General features: G+C 43.2%; 1 protein-coding gene across 1 annotated transcript in view; it reads right to left on the bottom strand.

Annotated features, from left to right (window-relative positions):
- SYNE1 (spectrin repeat containing nuclear envelope protein 1) overlaps positions 1-21,923 on the bottom strand; it is a 966,955-nt gene that overhangs the window by 340,495 nt on the left and 604,537 nt on the right. Inside the window, 6 exon segments of the mRNA XM_029596918.1 lie at positions 1,253-1,399; positions 3,222-3,398; positions 3,491-3,658; positions 7,959-8,111; positions 14,942-15,268; positions 16,363-16,533. Of these exon segments, the coding sequence (XP_029452778.1) occupies positions 1,253-1,399; positions 3,222-3,398; positions 3,491-3,658; positions 7,959-8,111; positions 14,942-15,268; positions 16,363-16,533 (1,143 nt within the window).

A 21,923-nucleotide genomic window follows, 5' to 3' on the forward strand; every position in this document is an offset into this window, starting at 1 on the left:
TTGCGGTGTTGTGGTCTACCGATGGATCCTCTGGTGTGCTGGAATCTATGTCTGTCTGGATGAGTGCGATCTTTTCTAAGAAGAAGTCTGCTAGCCTATTATAATGGGCCTTGGACACCATGCAAGGGGGCTTCTTTTGTATGGGAGGTTGGGAATTAATCATTGAACCTTGGGACGGTTAGAACCAGGAATACTGGCATGCAGAGCATGCACAAAATAAGAGGACTGCACTCCCTTTAGTGTGGGCCTTTTACTGTTTGCATACTGTATATCTCATTAACTTTGTGACTAGACCACTACACCCAATTTTTGTGCAAATGGCAACAAAGGTTTAGAGCGCTATTTAGTGACTTGGCACCTAAGTTCTGCCCAGTAACAGAGCATTACATCTGTAAATATAACATTCTGTTTGTTGCACATTTATTACCAGTAAACAGCACGTGATATGAACAAACCATACTGCATTATAAAGGAACTGCAATATTAAAGTTTTTGATCAGTATAATAAAGTAATATACGTAACAGAGTAGGTGAGGATAATTTGGGCTCATTCAGTCTGCCCGCTTGCCTCTGTGTACACTATGCTAGCTAAGGATATCTTTCAACTGTCAGATATTTACATTTCTCTAGCTATGGCCAGGGCCCTTTCTTACCCTTACCCCTACCCACTATGTTAAGGATATCTCCCAAGTGTCACCCATCCTAGCCTGACTGAAGTATCATTCCTTCTGCTTAGCTGAGAGGTATAGTTATGTCATCATGCAATCCATGTCACCCCCTTCTCCCCCAGCCAGTTAAATCTGAGAATGTCCTAACGTCCTGCTCCTCTTCTTAGTAGCTTAAAAAGACATCCACTGCTCTGAGCAGGTTGGCTTTGCCTTCTCCCACCACTGTTCCATCTGACTGAAGCATATAGGCTTCCATAACTAATCCAGCACCTAAACACCCTCAATATTTTTCTATATACTGTCCTCCACCTACTCTTACCACTGCTCCGTGTGAAGGACTGTACATTTAAATTTCACCTTACCACTGACAAAAATGAAGACAAATTCTTCTAGTTTTTCTTAAAATTGTAGGTTTTCTAGTTCAATCCATAACTTAAAATGAATGACGACATTATCCCCCTTAATAAAACCGAATTTCAAACCCCAGGCAAAGAATGCTTCTGGGTTAACGTCAGAGCCCGTTTACTGCGGCAGACGAAGCGCCGGGCAGGGTCTGAGCATTGGGAAACGTGGAAGTCGGTCACCTGCTTCACCGCGTCGGTCAGCGTGAAAGCTGGCTGGGTGCCGCGTTTCAGCTCCGGCCCGAGGGAGGAGAGCCAGGCCCGGCACTGCTGCAGCGTGTCCTGGTGGCTGACGTGCTTCTGGAGTTCATGTTCCAAGCTCTGGTATACCTAGAACGCAAAGGGCCAATGACAGTCTGCATCATCGTTAAAGCAAGCGAGATTGCGAACCTGAAGGCCACACAGATGTTACTTACCTGAGGTTTGGTGAATTTAGCCTGGCTCCCCCAAAGTCATCTTTAGAAAAATGGGCTTCGCCCCCCAGTGCTCATTCTTCCCATGCCACCCCACCCCCATATCACCGCCTTCTGCAAACCCCCCCTTTCCCCACAGATATTTAAATGTCCTAATGGGAGCTGGTAAGGAGCTCAGAGGCAGCACTACCAGTCCTTCCTACGGATCTAATTATCAGGGGAACGAATACTTTCAATACAATTTTTTTGGTATTTTTAAAGTAACTGGTTTATGAATGCTCAGGAGAAACACAAGAGTGGACAGAAGCAAGGATTGAGGCCCTGACGACCGACACTACAGCTAAGGAATTTCAAAACCGATATCACTTCAGCCCTGTCACTGGAGGGGGATATTCAAAATAATCTGCCGGCTAACTCTGGGCGTTAGCAGATCTTCTGGGTTTAAATTATGTCCTCCGGTCAGGTGAATAAATCCTGCCAAGACAAAATGGGTTGCCCGCACAAAAATTTTTAAACACGTGAAAAGAGGCGGGAGGGGGGAGCGGGAGCATTTCCGCTGTGTGGTAACACTTCGGCCAGTCGGCACTGTCCGCTAACGGTGCCCACTATCTGCGCTGCTGTCAGATGCCAAGCTGGAAGGACCAAAAGCCTGAGTCCTCCCAGGTTGGCCGAGGATGTTTGCACCATCATCGGGCGTGGAAGGACCGAGAGAGGTAGTTGAGAGGGTGGGGGAGGGATACCACATACCCTTTTTAAAAAAATGAATACCGGACTATTGGATAGGAGGAAAAGGATCACAGGGAGGGGGGGGGTTGTCAGTTATCCAACCCCCCACACATTTTTCACTTTGTCGGCCATCCTGCCACTCCCTGCCGCAAATAAACCAACAATTTTAATGGCACAGAAGAAAGCCCGCACACTTTTGATTTAATTGAGGTGGCTGGCAGAGGGTTTAGCCAGCTTGCGCTAATTTTCAGCACTAGCCAGTTAAATTTAGGAACCCAAAAGCTGAGGTTAATTCTAAGTGGTTAAGTTTTAGTCGCCTAGGTTTAGGAATATTTTTGGCATTATTTACGCATCCAAACATGGCTGGCTTAAGTTCTGGATGCATAAAATTAGTCTACGCGTTCTCCACGCCAAGCTCTTGTCATATGGAAGTAATAAGCCACGACTAAGTACAGTAAACGACCCATTATCCCGTACTCAATCCACCAGACATCTCAATTAGCTGGCACCTAGTAGCGTGGCTTTATTTTTTGTTATGATTCCTGAAGGCTGCTGCTGGGAGCAGGAAGCAGATAACTGGCACATTCAATTAACAGCGGGGATTGCTCCCCATGCATGCTGGATAACGGGGCTTTTGTGCTGTATGGAGCAAAACAGCTGTTACCATATACCCAGGGGTATCCAAAGCAGGAGGCAAAGCTGAGTGCCTTACACCCACCCACGAAGAGCAGTAAGATCCACTTACCAAGCAGCCAAGCAAGGAGAAACAAAATAAGACTTGAATTACCTCACTGTCCCATGAGTAATTAAGGAGGCAGATCTTGCCTAAGCACGCTGCACTTCCCCCCCACCATCATACTATCTGTTCTGGAGAAGAACAGAGTGCCACTTTATAAGTCAGAGAAGATCAAGGCGTCATGTCCCGCTTCTGCTGTACAGGATCATTACAATCGCTTGGCCCTTCCCTCCCGCCAACACAGACATGCGCGCGCACCCAACGGAGCAGTACGTACTCTCTGAGCTGTGCTGCAGATGGCAGAGTAGCTGTCTCTCGTGCCTTGCAAATGGGCTTGGACGCTTTGCTTAAGTTTAGCCTGAAGATATTCTGCGCATTGGACAATTAAATGATCGCCTTTACTCTTAAGGCTGTTCAGACGGTCTTCAAATCCAGCAATCTCTTCCATCATGGCCTACAAACATTCAAAGGGCTCCAATTAGAACTATACTTTTGATGTGATTTCTGTGTCAGCAGATGCAAAACTTGTATAAACGTCAGCCTCACCTTGTGGTTGGCTAATTGTTGGGTCACTGTTTCTAGGTTGTTGCTCTCCATGAGATCGGGTGCGACCAGTTTACTGGACATTTGCAACAGCCACTTCTCCACTTCTTGAAGTTCACTGTTGTAGCACTCGTGATCCTTTACTTTTACCTCCAGGCTCGCAACATATGCCTGCACGAATCCACATGAATTGCATCAACAAGATTAAAAAGTAAGCAAGCAGGTCAACATTCTGCACATTTGCTTGGCTACGTTCAACTGGGTTTTGAAAATCTCACTATGCAAACCTGCTCTTTATCCTGCTATGTCAGAGGTGGGGCGTTAGCATTCTGGGCTGGGGCCAGTTATGTGGCTATGCAGCCAGAGAGCAGTCCTAAAGTTAGCTGGATAAACTTACCTGTCTAGCTTTGATATAGCTGATTACATTCAGTGGCATAGCCGCACCACTGAATATTCAACTAGCAACTGAAAAAGTGCCCCAAAATTTGTATATGTCCTCCGCTATAAATGCAAGCTAGTTGTGTTCAGGTGATATTTATCTATTTTGGCAGCACTGTGTGCACATATGCAGAGCAGAGGCAGTGCGTGCACAGCTAACTGACTAGTATTTAAGATCAGGGCTCCGCTTCCTCCAGATATACTGGCATGCCCATGCGCGCACTGATGTTACTGTGCACATAGGGTCATGTCAGGAGGTGCAGAAGCAGGGGTAGCAGGCACAGGCTGCCACTGAAACAGGCAGAAGCCCAGGAGAGTAGTTCCTTCCTGGCAGACGGTGGAAGAGCATGGTAGACGGGGAGGCGGCCTGGGCCCCGGCGGATAGCAACACGGAGACATCTGGCAGCGATCCGAAAGGCCCAGACTCTGGCAGACAGCGGCAAGGGCAAGTCCAGCGGCGTCGCAGCGAGGTTGGGCGGCGAGGCAGCTGGACTGGCTGGGCCAGGGAAACTCATTGCAACAGGAGCCTTTTCTGCCCATCATTTGTGATGGCCATTTTCTGCTAACTTTTTGACCTTCCTCCCGCAGCCTCTGTCGTGGGAACCTGTAAAACCCGTAGACTCTTGCCGGTTTCTCTTGGTGTATTTTTTTCAAATCGGTATTTAAGAGAGAGAGCCGTCATATCGTGTGATCGGCGTTGGCATCTTCATAAACACCCCCTGCCCGATTAGAAAAGGGCAATTTGATCAGCGATCTTGTCTGCGGACCTGTAACCCCCGTTGGGCACTCGTCTCTGACTTTCAGGAATTCCAGGTCAGCTGGTGTGAACTTTACCTCTGAATACCTAATCCCTTACAGGCTGCATCCTGCCAGCATTTCATGCTCTCATCTCGTGCATCTAACTTTGCGTCAACGGCGCCCATACTGTGTGATCACTTTTGCTCCAAGGGTTTCCCCCTGAGGAAGCTGGTTCATGCAAAACAGGGCTTTCTTGCGGTCTTTACAACAACACCCGGGAAATTTGATCACAGTCAAAGGGAGATTTTACTAGATTTAGAATTTCTCATAAGCTTTCTTTCACTGCAAGCCTGGCAGGTGCTATGAATAAAACACATGTAAATGGCTTTATATAACGGACATATGAATATGTACATTTATTTATTTATTTAGTGATTCTTATATACTGCGGCACGTAAAAAATATACATCACCTCGGTTTACAGTAAACAATAAATTAGCAACAGGCTTTACATACAACAGGCTTTACAGGAAGTAAACAGATGAAAGCAACAGGCTTTCATCTGTTTACTTCCTGTAAAGCCTGTATTTTATTTCCTGTAAAATAACATCACCATATTATGGATTGTTCAAGCCTAGGTAGAGGATTCGTGGTAGAGGTACTTTTTGTTATTATACATTGTTCATGAGTTAAAATACTCTGCTACTTATTAACCATTTGTTGTTAACAGTATACAAAGCTATTTAACTGTGCTGTAAACAAAGCTAATTCACTGTGCTAGATTCATTGTTAAACTTTGGTATTGTAACACATTATTGATACATTTACATCTCTCACCTCACTGATTAAGTGACTTAGGTATTTTAGACAGGAACAGTTTTTTTCAATGGTATTAAGCTTGATGTGATTCAGAATTGTGTTTTTTTTATTCATGCTCACCTATTTTATTTCATTGTGTGGAATATATTAATAAAATAATCTTTTAATTTTTGCAATATTGCCTTTGTACGCAATACATCACTGGGGTTTTTTTTCCCTTACTGGGAGGCTTTCTAGGGTACTTATACTCAAATTTACATTGCCTAAATTCCATTAGTTACTATATATATATATGTGTGTGTGTGTGTGTGTACGTATTCAGTAGGGTGCTTAGTACACAAGTTATCCGGCTAAAGTTAGCTGCATAACTTGTCCTGTATATTCAGCGGGATAAACGTCCCGCTGAATATACTCGCTTAAAGTTATCCGGCTGCATGTAGCCGTTTATGTTTTTAAGGTATGCGGCCATGCGTGGCTGGATGTCGTGCTACTTAAATGTATATCGTTAAAAGATATGCGGCTAATTAGCACTGTCATAACAAGGAAAATGGGAACCTTTCAAACCCAGGGGGCTCCGGAGCAATCTGCTTCCTCCCCCCCACCCCCCCCCCAAATATCTTATGAAGGCCCTGTCAGGCCATTCTCGTCACCCCCAAAAAACGTTTCTGGGAGCAGAGGTTCCCTGCGCCGTATTTTAGTTCTTTTCCTATTTTTATGCATATCCTGCCCCCTCCCGCTAACCAGAGAAATTTAGCCCGGCTACCCCCCCCCTTCCCCCAACTGCTGGGAGGGTGAGCTTACATTAAATGTACGTTTACAGCGCGGCCTGTCTTAGAGCAGAGCGGGAGGTGCCGGGAGCGGGGCAGAGGGTCCTGGCAAAGAAAAAGAAGGTACTGGGGGGGGGGGGGAATGGAGAGGGTGGGAGGGAAGAGAGGGGGCAGGGTGTTCAAAAAATAGTCAAAAAAATTTGTTTAATCCGGCACAGGGAGCCTCTGTTGCCAGAAACGTGTTTTTTTTTGGGGGGGGGGGGAGGGTGACACAAGAACGGCCGACAGGGCCTTCGTAAGATATTGAGGGTGGGAAAGACGGCGACTGCTCCAGAGGCCCCCCCCCCCCCTAGATTTGAAAGTTTTCCCCATTTTCCTTGTTATGACAGTGCTACTTGTCCACGTGCCTTTTAAAGAGATTCGGTTATCCAGCCACACAACGTTAGACCTGCTCTGAAGCAGGGCTACCCTAGCCTGATATACACCCGATACTCGGCCCCTCCTCGGTACGCCCCCAAAACGCCCCTTCTAGCTGGGTAACTAATTATCCAGCCGGAATTTAGCCGGATAAGGGGGTGAATACAGCCGGCTATGCCATTTGGACGAATAACAGTTAGGTTATCTGTCTAAATGCCTTTTGAATTTTGACCTCCTATGCGCAAATAACTAAAGTAGTAAAGGGTTTTCATGGTTGGTACCTGACTAAATGCATTGGAGCATTATCACAGTCAACCATGACATCACTTGTGAGTAAGTGTTTGTAATGTGCTGTGATTAATAGACTATTGCTTACATTCATCATCAAAAATGTAAAATTCTACAGAGAACACCTTAATAAATAAATAAATGGAAACCGACTCTGTAAAAACCCGCAAAAAATTAAAGAAATATAAACCTGGTGACACAAAGATAAAACAACCTATAGACAAAAGCAAAAAAACAAAACAAAACAAAACAAACTACAATTAACAAAACGCAAAATAAAAAACACAGTCTGAGAGTGGCTTCAGCTTTGCCACTTCAGAGACGGAAGCTACGTCCAGCTGGGCTGCTTTGGTAAGGAGGGCAGATGCAGCTTTGATCTCTCTCCCACTCCTTCCTCTTTTTTTCTCAACTCCCCTTCCCTTTTTTTCCTTTTCCCCTTCTCACTTTGCTCCCTCCCATCCTCATCTTCTCTCCTTTGCTCTCCCCTATCCTTCTTTTTTCTTCTCCTCTAATCCCTCCTCAGTCTCATTCTCCATCTTCTCACCTTATGCACATGGAGCCCTACACCCACTTTTTTCCACTCATTCCCATCATCTCACCTTATGGCGTCAGCAATGGACGCAGCATCACGAAGCTGTACCCCTTGTCCCTTGCTCCATGGCAGATGCTTCTGTTTAGAACAGAAGGGCACCCTGGGTATGGAGACGGAGCAGGGAGTGCAACTCTTTTGCTGTTACCTTGCTGCCAGTCCTCTAGTTCTGGGGCTCATGCTCTCCCTCCTGCTCTATGGTGTTGGGGGCCATTCTGGGTTCAGAACACCTGGGGTTGGGAGTAAAAGCGATGCACCCTCGGCTCCTTTCTACTTTGCGGCATCTTTGGTGCAAGATTTATAAGAATGGTAGCACCTAAAAGATCCCCTTGTATGATCTGCTATGGAGTCCCTGGGAAACACTGCATAAATCAATTACAGCATAAACTCGTTCTTAATATCGGGTTTACCTTACCTTTGCTGAATTGCAGAGGTCCTGGTAATCAGCCTGAAGTTTCTGAATCCTGCTCCCAACGGTAACGTCATTCACCAGCTCAAGAAGAGCCTCTCCCTTTTCATTCACCAGTTTTATGGAAGGCTCATGGGATAGTACTGTTTGTTGAATTGACTGAAAATGCAAAAAACCAGATCAATGTAGTTTTCTTATTGTGTCCTTTGTTTCCTTCCACAAATACCTATTATACCTCTCATTTTAAATATTCTGAACATACTATTATCTCTCATAAAGAGGTCATTTAAATGTCCTGAATATATTATACCCTCAACAGCAATAACAAATACCAGATAAATGCTCTGAATAGTTTGAATGATCTTCCTCTTTCAATTAAAGAGTAACCAACAAAGTAACTGAGCACAGAGGTCTCAATGCAAGCTCCTTGAGATCCAATCATATAGGCTTAGCAAAATCACTATGAAGGACCCTTCTGCAAGCCTCTAAGACTGTCTACTACAACACCCATCGCTGATTCAAAATATGTTTCAGCCAACAAACTCAGAAACTTCTGAGATCCTAGTGATATAGGTAGTGGAAATCATGGGCACCTCAGAACATAGAAATAGCAAAGGATAAGAACAAAGAGTAGCATCAACTGCCTACTGACACGGTCACGGTTACCACCCACTCACCCACAAGACAACCCATCACACCTGATGTATACACATATAGGCCTAGTAAAAGTCACATCAATCAACAAAATATTCCCAATGATCCAGGACATTATAAATGAACAAAATTTAGACATCTTAAGGATAACTGAAAATGGTTACAGGAGGCAGGAGGAGTCTCACTGAACAAACTTTGTTCAGAGGTCTTCTCCATCCCATACCAACCCATATCAGGAAGATGCATAGTAGCAATCCTATTCTGAAGCATCAGGTTATGCGAAATCCCACTCCCTCAGTAATCAGAATCAGAATGCCTTCTAGCTAGAAAACCCAACATTGTTCATGGCTGACTTCATTGCCAACATGACGTCATTTGGTCTTAACTAGGCTGTTAAATCTGCTACACATGAGAAGTGCCATAATCTTGACCTGATCCTTCACATAGGGGTATAAAACACAGAATAGGCATTAAGATAATGCCACTCTCATGGACCCATCACTCACTAATTAAGTTCTCTCGATGCAGTGACTTTAAACAGGTGCATATGACAAGAGCCTGAAATGATCCTCAACCTTCCCCCAATGGATGAGAAACTATTATCTGCAGCAGGCCAAGAAAATGTGTGAAATGAAAACCTAGCAAAAGCATTGGATAAAACTGCCCCACAAAGTATTATGCCCCCCTCACAGATACTCCCCTTGGTATTCCCAAGAACTTCAAGCCCTAGGGCAAAGACTAGAAAGGAAATGGCACAAAACATTCCTCGAGGAGGAACGACTACAATGGAAATTAAACATGACAAACTACTGCAAGGCCATAACTAAGGTCAAAAAGAGATATTTCTTCTACTGTATTAAACAAGCACTGAACCCAGCCAAGAAACTATTCAAAATAGTATACGATGTGCTATAACCCCCACATCAAAAGAATCATACCTCTACACCTAAACTAACATCAAATGAATTTACCTCCTTCCTTGAAAACAAAATCAAGATCTCCACTGCACCATCAAGACATTTCCCACACAGAGAGCAAGACAAGTTCAACCCCCACCAAATACACTAGAGGATCGAGAATCATTTACCCCCATCAATAAAGATGATATAAAAAAGATTCTGGCCACCCTGCATCCAACAGCCTGCATCCTTGACCGGTGCCCAAGTTAATGATGTTAGCAAGTGGAAGACTCACAACCTGGGCATCCAACCTTGTAAATCAATCCCTCTTTCCCTGAGGGACTGCTACCTACAGATCTAAAACATGACATAGTGTGGTCACTACTAAAAAAGGCCACTCTGGATCCAGATAAACCTGAAAACTACCACCTGGTGTCAAATATCCCATTTCTAGGGAAACTACTAAAACAAACAATACAAACTCAACTAGATGACTGGCTAGCAGAAAGAAACTGGCTGAACCCATGTCAATCAGGATCCAGACAAGACCATGAAATAGAGACAGTCCTCATCATCCTGTCACATGATCTCCTGAGATACCATAATAGAAGCCAGGCAGCAGTTCTAGTGCTATTTGACACGTATATCAGAACATCATGGTAACATGACTTGCAAAGATTAGCCCAAGTTGAAAGGTCCTAACCTGGAACAACTCCTTTCTATCTCACACGCAACAAAGTGTACATTTTGCTGACATCTCATCAGTATCCTGGATCTTAAGAGAGTGGCACTCTCCGGGCTCCATACTCTCACTAGTACTTTTCAACATATATCTCAGACCACTAGCAGAGCTGATCTGAACTTTCAACATAAAATCCTACATCTATGTGGATAATATTCAATTCGTACTACCAATGCACCCGGAACAATCAATAGCTATAAATAAGCTAAGTACGTGTTTCACAGTCATCCAAGAATGGACTAAAAACTACAAACCATCTGAATCCCAACAAAATGAAGATTCTCTACAAAACATGCACAGGCACGAGTCAGATCTGAAAATCCATTTTGGAACCTATGAGCTCCCACTATAAACACAGATAAAAAGTTCGGGAGTCCTGCTGGACTCAGAACTTACCTTAATGCCTCAAATCCAGGCAGCAGTAAAGAGCTGCCATTTAGAAAATCATAACTTGCAAAGACTGTGACTGCTCATCAAAAAGAAAAGCCTCCTCATAGTTATTCAATCCATGATAACCATATGGTAGGATTACTGCAATGCACTGTACAAGGGTCTAACACAAAATACCTTCCATAAACTCCAGTCAATACAAAACCCCACTGCACAACTGAGAGAAGGATGTAACCTGCATAAACATATTACACCTGTCCTATGCAAACTGCATTTATTACCCTAAAGAGGCAAATTTAAAACCCTGACATTGATTTTCAAGACTCTAAGAGGAGGTGGACCTATCTGCTTGAGAGAGAGGCCAATCTTACACATACCCTCCAGACCACCAAGATCTGCACTTGGAACCTCCATAATAACTCCAGCAACAAAAGAAGTCAAAAGAACAGATACCTACAACCGATCTTTCTCAGGAGCAGCACCTCCCCTATGGAATTCTCTCCCAGAGGAGCCCCGCCAAATACATGACTACTCCCATTATATGAAATAGATACAACCTTTACTCATCAGTCAGGCCTTTTTTCGTATCAGCAATTTTTATTGGCAAGGTATAACAATCAGTACAATAACAGCATATCAAGTAGAGTAGAAAGAAGGTATAATCAAATTTGAATCTAGACTGCAATGTCAAATACAGGATTGAAATTGAATAATATTGAACAGTAAGGATGTGCATTCATCCAGGACGAATTAGGAGCCCGAAACCCGAAGGAAGTTAGTGCGCACTAAAACGAAATTTGGGTCTCCCTGAATTCTAAAGGCCCGAACCGCGGGAAATATAGGTTTGGGCTTTGCAAATCCCTATTGAACAGTGCCAAGGTTCTTCCTCCTATTTACTCCATCCTCCCCTCTTTCCTCCTAATTTTTGTAAGACTTTGCAGTTTAGAATGTTTGCTCAAGGAACCAGTCACTCAACTCTAATGAGCAGATAGAGGATAAGCAAAAATGCATGCTTATGATATAGAGGAAAATAGCGAGATAACACAGTAACACCCAAAATTAAAAGTCATAAATCAAGTAGGAAAGCTTTAGATTGAGATGGTAAAGAATAAATACTCCATACTCAACAACCTATGGATCCACTGCTGCCACTGGGCCAGCAAAGTAGGGGGCCTCTTTGGTCCAATTAGATAAAATTACATATTTAGCTACTAAAGAGTTCTTATCCATAAACTGTGTTGTGGTTTGGTCAGTCTAGGCATCATATCTTAAGAACATAAGAAATTGCCATACTGGATAAGACCAAGGGTCCATCAAGCCCAGCATCCTGTTTCCAACAGTGGCCAATCCAGGCCACAAGAACCTGGCAATTACCCAAACACCAAGAAGATCCCAAGCTACTGATGCAATTAATAGCAGTGGCTATTCCCTAAGTAAAGTTGATTAATAGCAGTTAATGGACTTCTCCTCCAAGAACTTATCCAAACCTTTTTTGAACCCAGCTACACTAATTGCACTAACCACATCCTCTGGCAACAAATTCCAGAGCTTTATTGTCCGTTGAGTGAAAACAAATTTTCTCCGATTAGTCTTCAATGTGCTACTTGCTAACTTCATGGAATGCCCCCTAGTCCTTCTATTATCTGAAAGTGTAAATAACCGAGACACATCTACTCGTTCAAGACCTCTCATGATCTTAAAGACCTCTATCATATTCCCCCTCAGCCGTCTCTTCTCCAAGCTGAACAGCCCTAACCTCTTCAGCCTTTCCTCATAGGGGAGCTGTTCCATCCCCTTTATCATTTTGGTTGCCCTTCTCTGTACCTTCTCCATCACAACTATATCTTTTTTGAGATGCGGCGACCAGAATTGTACACAGTATTCAAGGTGCGGTCTCACCATGGAGCAATACAGAGGCATTATGACATTTTCCATTTTATTATCCATTCCCTTCCTAATAATTCCTAACATTCTGTTTGCTTTTTGGCTGCTGCAGCACACTGAACAGACAATTTTAAAGTATTATCCACTATGATGCTAGGCCGCCGGCGCGTGCAAAGCCATGGGACACGCGTAAGTCCCGGGGCTCTGCTTGGGGAGGGCGTGTCGGGGGGCGGTGTGGCGTTCGGGGTCGTGTCCGGGGGCGAGGCAGCGGTCCGTGGGTGGGGCTGGAGGCGTGATGGTGGTCCAGGGGTGGGGCTGAGTGCTCTGGCAGAGCGGCCTGTGCCGGGGCAGGGAGCTGGCGACGTGCGCAAGTTACGCTTGCCAGAGGCAGGCGTAACTTAACGAAATAAGGTAGGGGAGGGGGATTTAATTAGGGCTGGGGGGTGGGTTAGATAGGGGAAGGGAGGGAAAGGTGGGGGGACAAAAAAAGTTCCCTCCGAGGCCACTCCGATTTCAGAGCGGCCTCGGAGGGAACGGAGGCAGGCTGCGCGGCTCGGCGCGCGCAGGCTGCTGATTTTGCACACCCTTGCGTGCGCCGACCCCAGATACATTTAAAAGATACATGCGCGGCTACGCATGTATCTTTTAAAATCCGATGTACTTTTGTTCACGCCGGTTGCGCGAACAAAAGTACACACGTGCGTACTTTTTAAAAATCTGCCCCTTTATGTTTAACGATTTTAAAATGAAATCCCCATGTGAGCATTGCCTTCACCACCCCAGCTTCTTTCCCACTTTTACCTGCACCAAAGGGGGGACAACTTTCAAAAGGCATTTTTCACAGGTAAAATACCTGTTTATCTGTTTAAAAACTTTTGAAATGTGTCCTCCCTATCTCTTAATTCCTTTCAGTTTTCTATGTGAGTCTTTTTTTCCTCATGAGTAGCCTTTCTTTGATCTGCAGTTGTCATGCATTCTTCTCTGTTTCTGGCCCTATGCATCAACAACATCTCTAAGATACCTCCTTTTTTGTATTTAGCCAGTGGACACTGCTAAGGAAGCACATACACTAGAAAAGCAAGAGAAGTGCACCTACTGGGGTCCATATGTAGAGCAGATCCACCAAAACATGGCAGGGAAGAATTTGTTTATCTATTTAAAATCATTTATTACCTGCCCTTCCAATGGTCGGGGTGGGTACAAATCAAAATATTCATAAAAACATAGCAACAATGTGATAGCATACATTAAAACAAAACTGGCCGAAAACAAAAACATAAATACTATAGTCGAAAAAGCAAGTAAAAGAAAAACCAAAACAACTCATCACTCCAAGTTGCCCATGGAGATGACAGAGAGGCATTAAATAAACACTGAAAAGAGCTGCAGATAGTGCAGAGCCTTGAGGAATGCCTGTGGTAATGGGAACCCAAGATGAAATGAAACCATTAAATTTGACTTATTGAGAATGTTCTAAGAAATAAGAAGAAAACCAGGAAAGAAGAGAACCCATCGTACCAACTTCAGAGAGTCGGGATAGAAATTTTGTATGATCCATTCCAAAGTGTCGAAGGCTGAGGAGAAGTGAGTAAGAAAAGAATATAGCAAGTACTGCAATCAAAGCCACGATGAACAGTGCCAAGAATAGAGAGCAGAAGAGATTCAGTGCTATGAAATTGGTGGAAGCCAAACTGGTTCTGATCTAAAATGGAATGTTCATCATAAAACTGAGCTAACTGTTTAAGACTGCAGATTCGATAATTTTGGAAAGACAAGGGAGAGAAGAAATGGGACGATAACTCGCTAGGTCAGTTGAATTCAATGAATTGTTCTTAAAAACTGGGAAACAGAAGCACATTTTAAGGAAGAAGGAAGCACCTCAGGTGAGATTGTAAGATTTGTAATAGCAGTTAAAATAGGTGCTATGTCAGTGCAACAACATTTCAGAAGAGCAGTGGAACATGGTTCAAGGGGACATGTTGAACTAGTAGCTGACTGAATGATTTGTATACTATTGTCAGAATGTATAGTTTCAAAGTTGTGGCACAGGGGTACAACTGGGTTCATGGGCATAATAGTTGGGCAGGCCACCGGAAAAGAGCTGCAAATGGATTGAGTTTTAGTTTTAAAACAGGAGGCAAGGGCTGCTGCTATGTAGATTTTTTGTAGATTTCAAAATTTCCAGAAGAAGGGGATTTATGCCATCGGCATTCAGATCTAAGTAGGATGCTTTTAAGGTCCATCATAAACCTCAACCAAAAGCATAGAAGGTTGTGGAAGGACTCACTTGAATCCACTGAAATTTGAGTATGTATTTGGCACTGCTGCTTTAAATAATGACATGGACACAATGGCAAACTCCACAACCATCTGACATCCTACTCAACTGATGCTTTTGAGCAATTATTTCATGAGGTTACCTTATATTTCGCTAGCTGAGCCTTCTTCTCGTACAATTCTGTTTTAGGCTCCACCGGATTATGCAAAATAGCTTGGTATTCTGTCAGCCACTGGGTCTGTGCCCTGAATTTGTCTGAGAATTCCTTTGCCAAATGCAGACACTTGTCTAAGATGGTGTGCTCCTTCCTGATAGAGCCGGTTAGCTCTTCAAGATGTTCCATGTGGCTATGAATTTCTTTTCTTGCCTGGTCGGCTTCATTTTCCTCTAGGTACTTGACAGCCTTCTCCACTTTCTCACGAGCAGATTTCAGCAAATGGTGGCCTCTGTCCATGTCACCCAGCAGGACCTGAAAGAACAAAATATGCATAGTTGTAACAAAAGCAGATGACTGTACGTTCTGTTAAGTTTGTTACAGTTTGATACTTGAAATAGATATGAGCTAATAGTAAAATTAGCTCTGTGATTATCACCCAAAATACCTCACAAATGCCCTTAGATTAAATGCAAATTTACAAAATTGCGCATTGTGTCCAATGTAATTAATCTTATCCTAATTGTAACTACTGTATATAGCTCCTTCTGTAAATAAGTTCCTCCTATTTCTTATTTTGACGGTTGTTTCTTTACTCTCTCTCACGCTACTCTCTCTCACGCTACCTATCTTTCCCTCTCTTCTCCTGTCTCCCTTACCCCCCCCCCCCCTTTTTTCTGGCCTGCTCCCATCCCCTGCCCCCTGTTTATTGTAATTTCCTCCTTTAATTGAGTTACTTGTAAACCGGCGTGATGTGCTATACGAACGTCGGTATATTAAAAGTTGTTAAATAAAATAAATAAATAAATAAATAAATAAATAAATGAAAAGCTGGATAGGGTCAAACAGCTGCCAACAAATGATCTTGGTGGTATCTGAGATAATGATGGTTCTTCTAGATACTAATTTGAAGCCTCTCTCTTGTCTAACTCATTCTTCTCATATCCATCCTTGTGTTTCCAATCCCGTGCTGATGGAATTAGTCATTTCCTCATAGCCAAATGGGAACCAGAGATACTGCATGTGAGAGATGTCTATAGGGAAGAGTCAGTTCAGTTTCCTTCAAGGAATTACGAGACTCTAACTTTAAGCTGCCTGTCTGAACTGCAGTAGATGAGGTCATTCATTCATTCCTGGTAAATTCTAAGCCACATCATGATCAATGGTCATTTGAAAACATTCACGTAAAGCTCTGCTTAGCTTACCACAACACTTCCAAACTGAGGAAAACATCCCTACTCTATCTAATATAGTCAGTGCTATCAAAGACTGTAAGAACTGCAACTATACGAAATGCATATACAAGTACACTTTGTAAAGTCAGTGAGAATGTAATGAATTCCTGTTTCTTTGGGACAAAAAGGCAAGATTACAGGAAAACACAATACGGTAACAAAGTCCTGGATTACCTCTAATTTCTTCATTCTTTTCTCCATCGCTGCTTTATCGGCTGCATCAGAGCTGGCTACTATATTTTTGAAGTTTTTCTGGGCTTCTCCAAACCAGTCCAAATAGGAGCTGATTGAGGATTCCAATTCTTCTAGACTTCTTAACTCTTCTTCAATGAATTGAATTTGTTCCTGTAAAGAAATTGAAGGCCAAAAAACATGTTGATTGAAAAACATACATGTGCTGTAAAACATCTACAAGTTACCATTTACAGAAAGCACATTCATCTTACTAAGGATATGAACATCTCTTCGGCAAGGTTGCAGTTCTGTGTCACTAGAACCGTATTTCTAGACGGAAAAGTCACCTCTGCCCAGCGCTCAGATACAAGCCAGAACTTGGACTCTGCTTTCCTCACCTTGCCAAAGGTGGCTCTTAACCTGATGGGAGCTCCTTTCTGAGCACACGTGTAATCACGCATGCCTCCTCTTTCTAGCAATAGCGTGAGCCCTGGAATGTGGTAATTAATGGGCAGCGTGCAGGGCGTGCAGGGTAATTAATGGGCAGCGTGCAGGACCCAAACTGTGCAGCGCACACAACACACAATGCACACAGCACATCCAACTTTGAGTCCTTAAAGCCTCTCTCAAATCCCCTGGCTGAGTAAGACAGGGTCAAAAGTGTGCACGGAGCACTGGGATGTAAATCGCTTTGCGTGTTGGGAGCAGCTGCAGTGAAAAGGAGCTCTGGCAGACAAATGCGGTAGCCAAGCCGGCTTCTGTCTTTTCCTGCAGGAGCTGGTGCATCGTGACGGGCTCATGTGTGGCTTTGCCTCCTCTCTGTCTTTGTTTTAAAATTTGGAAGAGAGCCTGGTGGGGCTTTCAGCGCTTCCCTGGCTCTTCTTTTGATCATACGAATCCTCTCCTTGCCTGCTCCAGGAAGGCTGGCGTGCCACACAGCCTTTCTATTAACGGAGATGTGCCTTGGATGGGAAAAGGTTGGGAAAATCTGCGCTAGAAAGAGACAGTCTGCAAGTTCTTGTGCGCTGTGCGCCATGCTGGGCTGTCCCGCTCACAGCTATACTCTTGTACGTAATATTATGCACTGACTTTCTGAGGCACCTCTTTCTGCTGTATTCTTGAATACTTGTTTTTAGACAAAGGAAGCAGAGGACCCTGACTACGTGCTGGAATGCAATGAGCCAACACCCCAGACCCATTAGCTGATTGGTCTAATACATTCTCAAATCAAATGTATCGCAACATTCTGAATAGGCTCTGATTGGTCAGTATGAAGAGTGTATATTGTTATGTGCATTGCTGGACAAACTGAGTAGTGAGATGTCCACACGATTGATGTAAACCTGTGCTACTCCGAGGAACAAAATAGTTTGTTCCTCCCCCTCCCATTTTGTCTTTGTCTCTGTCTTTCTCTAATTAAAAGTCTCAAGTTACACACTGCTGCAGTAGTTTCTCTAGAATCAACACTCTGCACTTCCTATCTTGCCCCTCTTTCCTGTCCGTACTCTTCCTCACATGGAGAAAACATTTGTTTCTGCACAATCTGTGTGTGTTATTCCACAACACAGACTAACGTTGGAAAGACGTACATTGGAATTTTGTTCCACATAATCCTTTAAAATAATCACAAATAAATAGTGTCTGAGGTTGTAACATAGGGGTAGATTTTAAAAAGCATTTACTCGAGCAAAACTGGTTTTTGCTCGAGTAAATACACTTTACTCAAGTAAGTGGGCTTTTCAAAATTGCTACAATATATGCCATTGAATTGTCCATAGGATTTACTCAAGTAAGTGCACTTTACTCGAGTAAATAGCTTTTGAAAATTGCTACGATAGTATGTCACATTTACATGCGTAACTCCTTTGAAAATGACCCCCATAATGTATAGCATTTCTACTATAATACTGAATTACCTAACAAATGATCTCACACCTGTCCACAGTGCCTAACTTCATTTTTCTTTTCATATCACAAGAAAGATCTCTAGTAAATGCTAAACTCCTGCTTCAAATATCTGCTCAACAGGTCACTACTGCAAAAACCAGAGATATATTTATGTTAACCATGGAAATATGCTTAAGAAAATGAAATGTAAGTGAAAAAATTCCCCATTTTTATGGCTCCCCCCATCTCCCAAAAATGATGTCCAGGTGAGCCTGCTGTATATCTGAGTAAGTATGAAAGAGAGAAAGGAGTCATGCGTAAACCAGATAAGGGAGACAACAGACTATAAGTACATCGTCAAAGACACCAGATGAACTAAAGCAGGGGTGGGCAGTTCCGGTCCTCGAGGGCCACAAACCAGTCTGGGTTTCAGGATATCCCTAATGAATATGCATGAGAGAGATTTGCATGCACTCTGCCTCAGTTGTATGTCATGCATATTCATTAGGGATATCCTAAAACCTCGACAGGTTTGTGGCCCTCGAGGACTGGAATTGCCCACCCCTGAACTAAAGCAATCACTGAGAAAAGTAAAGCAGGCTACAGAAAACAGGACCCCCAGGTTAAGCAAGCAGTTTTGTCATCTATCAAGTATAGCTATCAAAAAATGTAAGATATTATCAATAAAATAAGTCTAATATGTTTATCCTTCCCTAAGTAATGTATTTTTGAGTAAACATAGCTATAGAAGGGCCATGCAATACAACAAAACAGTTATGCATGCTTGTGATTGTAGAAATAGTACAGCTCATTTTTATTAAATCCCAAACTTAGCCAGACAAACCCTTTTGAATATCTCCCTCCATGTCTTTTTCCCATTCTGATTCATATTTCCCTAAGGCATTTGCTCTTGAATCCAGCAACAATTGGAGGGAGGTCTGGCTGTTGGTCTTATTGGAGTCAAAGGCAATGATGAAAAGGCCTGCTGTGCTCTGCTGATGAATGTGGTAGGAGCTGGCGCTGCGGCTTGGGACAGAGTGGGGTGGGGGGAGCAGAGATGGGGGCAGGATGGAGGGAGGGTCAGATTGGAGACAGGGGGGCGGGCCTGGCGTTGGTTTGGCTAGGGAAATTTATGTGCTTGTCTACACAAGAAGGTAGAGAACCTGAGAGGAAGAATCTGAAATGGGCAGGTGCTGCAATTGGTCTTTATCTGCCGTCATTTGCTATGTAACTTAGAAACAAGACCTTTACTACTCAATTAAGGAGAGAATTCAAGGACATCCTCAAGTACAACTTTAAAATCTGCAAGGTAGACCTCAACAGTTGAGAGGACATTGTTGTGGGCAGTATCGGATATAGGCAGCTCTGTCATTCAGCCATCCAAAGCATGGAAACCAAGGGAACACAATAAGGAGAGGAGACAGGTTAACTCCACCACTTCATCAGATACAGGTTTCACCTGCATAATCTGTGGTCTCATTTGGGGGGGATCAAGGATTGGTCTTCGACCACATCAATGGACACATAAACAAACATAATCAAAGGATTTACTGAAAATTCACACATTGTCATTGACAAGAAGCTCTACCATCAGAAAGAACGACATGCTCAAAAGTAGTTAGGGGGTTATTTTCTAACTGCCTTTACTGGTGCACAATCTACCAGTACTTTTACCTGCAGACTTTGCTCCAGGTTTCAAAGTGAAAGTATGCCCAAAGTTTCACTTTGAAAATTATCTCAGGAAAACTACCCGTAAACCTTTGCACCTGCTATTTTGTGTGGGTAGAGATTCCTGAGAAAAAACAGACATACAGATTTGAAAATTCAGAAGTATGTGGTAAATACAAGCCCCTCCTTGACCCCATCTCCTTGGAATGCCTCTTCCTAATGCACGTAAAGTTACGCAGGAGGTGGCACTATGTTTGTAAATGTAGCCACATACAGGAAGAGCAATTTTCAAAAAGCCTTTGCATAGTTTCTTAAACGAAAAGACCTTTCATTTGAATATATCTAAACACTGGCACTCACTGTGCTATATTTTCTTTAAATTCCTGTATAGTAAAAATGACTTTCAGATACATCAATTTTAATTATATCAAATACATAAGACAAAATGCTTGCCACACATTTTATTTGGTGATGATCAAAATAGTTACTGATGCCTATGATAGCTAACAAAGGTCAAGCATTTTTTATTAAAAATGATTTTAAGGTGGAGCCAAGATGGCGGCAGGCTAGCAGTGGCGGTCCGGAGCTGCTCAAGGATTTCTCTGAAAAAAATGTGAAATCTGCTTCTAAAGAATTTATAATGCCTCCTAAGAGAAAAGGACAAGTGAGGGTGTATCCCTCCATACCCTCAACTCTACCAGGGCAACGAACGATCCCGGAACTGGCCGCACTTTACCCGATTGGGGAAGCTAAAGACCCCGCTGATGAAACGCCTTTGGGAGCGTCGTTGGCATCTGGGGAAACATCTCTTAGCCCCCCTGACTTGCGGAACCCGGTGGCGCCAGGACTACAGTCTCCTTCAGCAACTACGGCGTTGGAAACAGTACCAAAGAGTCCTGTGATCAAGTCGGAGGGAGTGGAAGCTGTAAGGGGTGGTCCGGAGACAGCGGATGAGCCGGGAAGCTCAGGAACGCTAGGTGCTGCGGCCTCGACCCTGCCAGGCCTCGGTGGAAGTGGTGAGTTACTTCATTTACAGGAATTTGGGGGACTCACGGCAGAGGAAGAACTGGGAGATATGCATGGAGATCCAGTGCATAAGGGCTTCCCTAAGCCGGACATGGTCACTCTCGACTCCCTATGGGAGTTGTTAGCCTCTCTTGGCCCCACTTTTCAGGGGCTTACAAGGCAGTTAAATTCACTATCTGGAAAGTTGGATAAAGTATCCCAGGAACATGATAATTTGTTACAAGAAAATACAAACAAATTACTGCTTTGCAAGAAGAAGTAAAGTCGATGCAGAATATTTGTCATGCATTAATCCAAGACAAGCAAGTGGTTAATAGAAAAATGGAATCCATCGAAAATAGACTGAGGAGATTAAATTTAAGAATCTTGAACTTCCCTAAGATAATAGGGGAGCAACCTCGAGTAACACTGAGGAAATATATGTTAGAAATACTGAGAATACCAAATGAACATATACTATCTGTGAATAAAGTCTATTTTCTCCCATATAATAAATCTAGAGAAGGGAATCAGCCACAGTTAGATTTAAATAATTTAACTGATATCTTGGAATCCTCTATTTCCTTGGCTGTTGAAACTGATGTGAGTTTGTTAATGAAATACTATTTTCAGCATATGGGAGCAAGTTTCATGGGGCAACGTGTCCAAATCTTCCCTGATTTATCGAAGATAACGCGGGAAAGGAGGAAAGTCTTTCTCTCTATGAAGCAGGAATCAAATATGATAGGGGCCAAGTTTCTTCTAAGATACCCATGCAAATGCGTGATTACCTATAATAGAGATGTATAGATTTTATGTCCCAGAACAGCTAAGAGTATTCTTAGACTCTAGGAAGAAGGTAAATATACTAGCCTGCTAGGCTGATTTCGGCGATTTTGTTTGTTTAACTTTTGTGACTCCCTAAATAATATTCACCCCCCCCTTTCTTTGATAAGCTTGCGGTCTAAATATTTGATTATTTAATCTCTGTAAAGAACAAA

The sequence above is a fragment of the Rhinatrema bivittatum genome, chromosome 3, assembly GCF_901001135.1.
Source record: "Rhinatrema bivittatum chromosome 3, aRhiBiv1.1, whole genome shotgun sequence".
In the NCBI taxonomy this organism is placed as follows: Eukaryota; Metazoa; Chordata; class Amphibia; order Gymnophiona; family Rhinatrematidae; genus Rhinatrema; species Rhinatrema bivittatum.